Source organism: Copidosoma floridanum, unplaced genomic scaffold (genome assembly GCF_036245765.1).
Source record: "Copidosoma floridanum isolate Cflo_tuat_1 unplaced genomic scaffold, Cflo_Japanese_pri ptg000007l, whole genome shotgun sequence".
Lineage (NCBI taxonomy): Eukaryota > Metazoa > Arthropoda > Insecta > Hymenoptera > Encyrtidae > Copidosoma > Copidosoma floridanum.
Genome location: NW_028321884.1, coordinates 12668668 through 12675039, shown reverse-complemented (window position 1 = coordinate 12675039; position 6372 = coordinate 12668668). Strand labels below are relative to the sequence as shown.

The 6372-nt window shown below is 36.0% G+C and overlaps 1 protein-coding gene across 4 annotated transcripts in view; it reads right to left on the bottom strand.

The window, feature by feature from the left end:
- Positions 1-2070: 2070 nt before the first annotated feature.
- The window catches only part of wwk (anoctamin 8 white walker), a 40153-nt gene continuing 35851 nt past the window's right edge, over positions 2071-6372 (bottom strand). For 3 of the 4 annotated variants that reach the window (XM_089588612.1, XM_089588613.1, XM_089588614.1), the window contains 3 exons: positions 5900-6164; positions 3543-3921; positions 2071-2297 (listed from right to left, as the gene is read on the bottom strand). In XM_089588612.1, coding sequence (XP_089444738.1) covers positions 2130-2297; positions 3543-3921; positions 5900-6164 — 812 coding nt within the window. In that variant the 3' untranslated portion in view covers positions 2071-2129. The remainder of the gene's footprint in view (positions 2298-3542; positions 3922-5899; positions 6165-6372) is intronic. The other variant, XM_089588615.1, reaches the window with a different exon arrangement.

The window sequence follows — 6372 nt, the reverse complement described above, 5'->3', positions numbered from 1 at the left end:
TCTGAGCTCTCTTGCTTCGATCATTATTATTACTATTTTATTTTATTTTTTTCATCGAATCATCACTGTAACAATAAGAAAGCGGATAAATAATCAACTATTATCGATTTTCGATTCACATCTATACATTGAGTCAGGCATTGTGTGATAAAGTGAGAGATTTCAATCTAAAATAGTATCCTCAGTGCTGTCACCACCTTCACCGAGACATTTCTAATATATATATATGAGCATTTGTTTTGCAATTTTTTTTGAAAATGAGGAGTACAATGTGACAACCCTTGATGTACATCGCATCATTTCCTTTCACCACGTTATCCCAGCTAATTCAATAGCGAGTCGAGGACGGTGATAAAAATTCATCGGTAGATAAGGAGAGAAAGAGCGAAAGCTAGAGCTCGCGTGTGCGTTTGCGTGGTGGGCTATAAGGCCTTGCTATGTTATCTGCGTCAACGATAAATTTTACAAAAGCTAGGTGCGTCACTACTGTGACTGAGCTTTTTCTTTTTTTTTTTTTTTTTTTTTTTTTTTTCTATTATAATCAATATTATTTACAGAAACGATCTCCGGGTACTTTCCCTTGTCCAACTCAAGCTCTTCTTCTCCAGAAAGAAAAATTGTTTGGTCAACTTCAAAACACAGCAAACGCAAGTGATTCAGTGATCAAAATTGTACTTAAATATTTTCACAATTTTTGCTTCTGTATCAACCATCAATTGTTACAAATAATTGGAAAGAAAATTAGCCAAACTAGAGATTAAAAAGTTGGACATACTGGAATATTGAAAAAAATCACCCAAGATCCATGTCCTCGGAAATTCATTGCAAACAACCAACAAAAGCAGTAACATTGGTAAATTTTGTAACAATTTTCTGAAAACGTCACATAATTGCTGTTGTTCTCACCCAGAGACCTTTTTTTTTTTTTTTTTAATTTTATCAGAGGAAAATCCAGTCAACAGTAATCAACAACTTATACTTTAGCAACAATAACAACTCTGATTCACCACTAGTGTGAAATTCTAGATTTCGATGCTAAAAAACTGGCTAAATGTTCACTTTATCTGCAATCATCGTTTTATATAGTAGCATTTACAAAAACTGTCTCAACAAGTGCGTTTGCTTTTATTTTTATTACATTACGAATTGTAAGGGACTGACTCTCTATCCAAGCCTCGGGCTTCCCTGTAACTTTTGTTTTTAGTTTCGCTTCAATTATTGCATTTATTACATTTAATGATTAAAAAGTTAGGTTTTTTTTTTTTAACTTTGTATGCATGTAATTGACTTTAATCGAATGATTTTTCTCGACAAAATCATCAAGTGCGTGTTAAAATGTTAATTTTAGTCTTTTAACGATGTATGTAAAAAATTAATTAAAATCAGCCTTACGAAACGATACATCATGAATAAAAATGATATTGACGATGGGTATTGTATGTACAGCTCGTATTGAAAAACCACCGAAGTATGAAGCGAATACAAAGTCAACGGGAAAACCGGAGCAATGATTGATGAATTTTTTTTTTTTTTACACAAATAAAAAAAGCACGCCAATTTCATCCAGTTTTTCCTTGCTTTGCAACCAAATTAAAATTACAAAAAAGCCTGCTGCCCGGAGAACAAGCCGTGGATTGCTTGATACGTACTACCTCGTCTCTGTTACACGTTAACGATAAAAAAAAATTAGATATCTCCTTTTTCATCGCAACCAAAAAAAAAAAATTCTTTTTTTTTTCTTCTTCGTTTTGCTTCCATGGACTTTGTCACGCAACTCTCAAATCATTCTGGCTGTTCAGTCGAAAAAGTCTTATAGAAACTGGCATTTGTACTTTCATTGCTTTCGGGACTTTATCAAGGAAACGGGGGAAAAAAAAAAAAAAATTAGTCAAACTCAGGAAACATTACAAGTACAACCATCGCGTAACTTCAAAAAAGTTATGATTTCTATGAGACTTTTTTAAATGAATAAATCTTTTTCTTCAATTTTCACATATCACAAGCAAATTATTTCTAAATAACGCTCGTCATCACCATCATACTCTCGCGGACGTTTATCATTTCCCTTTTTATCCGGTACCCCCGAACGAATCAATGATGGAACGAAGAAACAGCAGCAGCAGCAATGACTAGTGATTCATTCGGCGCATCTCCATAGCCGCGATGTCGTCCACGGATATGAGCTTCTCTATGGGGATGCAGGAGAGCTCACCACCTACGCAAGACTGGGGCTGCTGCCATCGGGCCTCCCTCTCGGCCTCTTTCGCTTTCACCTCTGCCTCGCGTGCCCTTCGTTCCTATGCGAGTAAAATGAAATTATTTGTTACCCACGAGGAAACACATGGTGACCAGAGCTGCCCACAACTAAGGGGGTGCACACAGCAGTGTCAAAGGGACCGTTGCTTTATTCTGGGTCCTTCGGCTAAAGTTAAGGAGTACTCAACGGAATTTTGGACTATGTGACATTGCTTCCTCAAAAAGATATTTCATTGCCTCAAGCACTTTTGAAGTTATCAAATGACTAAAAAAGCGTTCGAAGACACGAAGAGATCTTCAAGTCTCCGTAAGGTCAATAAGATGTGAAAGTCTCTAAAAGACTGGGAAAGTTGTTTGGAAGCCTTTGAAGGACTTTAAGTCAACTAGAAATATTTAAGACGTGTAATAACTTGAGTTTTTAAAAACCGTAGGAACTCAAATAAGTGAAGACTTTTATAACTTTAGTCTTTAAAAACCGTAGGAACTCAAATAAGTGAAGACTTTTTCGATATATATAAGGTCCATATCGGTCTATCTATATATACATGATATTATGTAGAATTTATAGAAATGATTATATATGTATATCATCTATATGAGTCCAGTTACAATTCAGACCCTTAATTTATATTTTTTAGTCAATTCCGAATCAAGATCTTTTGTTTTTCATTCCGATCAAAGCATTTTTGTAATCTGAAGTTATTTTCTCGATTTATTTCTTCATCTGCGTGAATTGGAATTATTTATCCGGTTTGATGCTAAAATTTAATCCATCATGAACCTGATCCGTATTTCAATCGGGTGCACAGTGAATCGGATTAATGTAATTCCGATACATCTGTAACCCGATTGATCGAAAAATCATCAATACTAATTATAATGTGGATTGCCATTTCTTCGCATTTCTAGTTATACATCGATATACGAGGAAAATTTTAAAATCTATATCCCAATATTTGGATCATCATTTCCTGATCTCATTTATGAATGATGACCCACTTTTTAATCTCGATCCTCTTTTTTGGATCCAAAAATGGAACAAATTAAATCACGATGCAAAATATTCGAGGATATGGAGTTTAACACTCAATTTTGATCCAGTGAATCGAAGTATCAATTTATGAATCCGAAGAAACAACTCCCAAATGAAATTCTTTTTAATCGTAGTACAACCACTCATTGTCTATTCCAATAATTGTACAAAAAAAAAAAAAAAAAAAAAAATCGTAGCCGATTTGTGGACAGCTCTATCACTGATTAGTTATGGAGCAAGTAGTTCAGAATACCTTCAATTTGAGTGAAAATATGGCGACCGAGCGAGCCCTTTTCATCAGACTCTGCTTGACCCTAGTCTTCTTGGCCTCCCGATCCTCCTTCGATGCTTTATCATCCTCCTGGCTCGTCTTGCTCGAGTCGGAGACCGCACTTGCGTCCCTTTCCCTCTCGCTTTGGTGCAACTGTCTTTCCCGGTGCTCTTGCATCGAATCCCTGTGCTGCTGGTACTGTTGTTGCTGCTGCCTTTGCTGCTGTTGATCGTGTAACTGCTGCTGCTGGTACCTGCTCTCGCTCTTTTCCCGAGCTCGCTCCTTTTCCGGGGACACTCGGAACTTTTGGTTTCGCGGTGACGGAGTCCACGGCGGAATGGAACTGAAAGCGTTGGATGAACTATAATTTGTGGACTTTAGCTTTTTTTCACTTCGAGCTCCATTTGGAGTCATATTAATTAAACATCTAGTTTTAGCATTATTAACATTTTCAACATTTCAACGCATGTACATTCTTTTTACTAAAATATTTTTATGTCAAACTATTGTCATTAATTATTGATTTCTTCGAACGGTTATAAATATACCAGAAAAAATCAATCATACAATAAAACTTTATAGCAGTTAATATCAAGAAATTCTTCTATAGGCTTTTACCATGAAAGATCAATTCTTTTAATAGATTACGACATACATGTTCATATTTGGAATTATAACTATTCAATTGAAAAAATCTGGGTATTTCATCTAGCAAAATAAACAAGCAATCCATATACAATCCAAGTCGGATCACCCTGAGATTTATCAAGGATTCTGTATATAAAATCGAAATGTAATGCTCAGCGATTTAATGTGAATTGATGGCTTAGTCTTATCCTTCATCATTAAATAGTAATTCTTTATAGCTAAATACTTGAAACTGTGATTATTATGAACAATATCACAACTCTAAAACAAAAGGATTCGGATACTCCATCTAAGATTTTCAAATTGTTGAAAAAATTTTAAAACAATCTTAATGATGATACTTTTACTTACTATACTTAAACTTTCAGGTTTTTTTTGTCATCGTGTGGATAACAAGACATAACATAATGCCTATTTACGAGAATCCAGCTGTTATTAATAATAGTCGTTGAATGGCGTTCTCAAGTGGATTAGTCATAGATCTACGCATAATGTCTTTGGATTATAGTTGGATTTCGTATTCGGAAGTATCAATAAATGTAAGTGACAAAATGAGAGTAATTTTAGGATAAAATTCATGGTAAACTAATGAAGAATCTGTTGGGAAACAGTATGGATTACATAGTTATTTTGTATAAAAACCACATTGATGTAATATTCATATTTACAGTAGAAACCTGTCATGATGAAAATAACGACGGTACATCATATCTCAGTGGTATAAGCTTCGAAAACGAGATCCTCAAGCCTCCATAACGTACGAGCAAATCGAAAATCTCGAGCAATCCTTCACAATTCTACGGCTCATGCCACGGGATATTGAATAATACAGTATGAAAAAGGAGCAAACGTGATTTGGGCAGCTGATGCTCGGTCAATCTTCGGAGGGATGGATACGATGTAGAAAAACGGAGGGGCTCAAGGAAAATATTGGACCTGCACTTTTTCATCCTACGATTCAAGTTTTTGTTTTGGGACGAGACTCGGCTTGGTTAATATTTTTCTATCCTTGATACTTTGGACAGTCAAATTTATTAATTTTTTCGGCAGAAGCAAGTAAATTCGTACAATTGATCCTCCGCATGATACAAATAACGAGTTTTAATCGAAGCTAAAATAGTGTCGTCATCGCGTGAAGTGATGAGGTGTCACGCGTTATAATGTTACGACACATCGTTCAACACTCATATGCCGATCGTGACAAAGATATAAACATCGTTTGACCCAAAAAAATATGAAGACCTTCATCACTGCGTCAATCATGAAAATTAAATATTTTTTCAATAAATAGATATTGAGACGCTCGAAAAAAGAACTTGATTATACGCAGATCCAATTATCATTTGAAAATGAAGGTAAGATATGACTAGCCTTGTATATTGTCCGATCACTCGAGCTCCCATTACTGGTGCCAACTTTTAAATACCGTCCATTAATTTATATCAAAACGTAGCTTGAATTGCCAATTTTTCTATGGAGAAAATATAGCAGATTTTGAAAAAAAGATGAACAAGTAGTTTTCTTTTAAATAACAAAATGATCAGTCACAGCTCACTTGTATTTTTATCCTGTAAATAATCTCGTTACACCCGCAATTTAGAGAGTAGCAACCACGATGCAACATCGTCAAAAAAATTCAAAAAACCTTCGATTACAGCCACGGCGTCACAATGTCAGTTATTGGAACTCACCGAAGAAGATCGTTTTCGGAGGATGCGACAAAGTCCTTGGAGACGATGCAGTCGGTCGACTTGTGTAGGGCCATCTCGTCCCCGCTGTTGCTCCCACCACCAACCCCACTGATCTCTGAGTCACTGGATTTTCTGCCTCCGGTTTCGAGGCCGAGGCGCCTCACCCAGTCGACGCCGCCGTGAGGACCGATCGTCAAGTGGTGGCTGTAGTCCCCGCTGCCCGACGATTCTTGTTCGCTCGTTATCCAGTCCCTCGATTTACGGGCTGGTGACGAATAAGAGTGCGTTTTCACTTTATCAAATGTACATTGTGGGATGTAATTGCATTTTGTTTTGCTTCATTCAATTCTCCTATCATAAAATGACAAAATAATTGATACTTTTTCAAAGTTTACTACCGCAACCTTTTGACCTTATGTAGTTAATAAACCGACACTCAATCTAAACAAGTGGTTATGTAAAAATACAAGGAT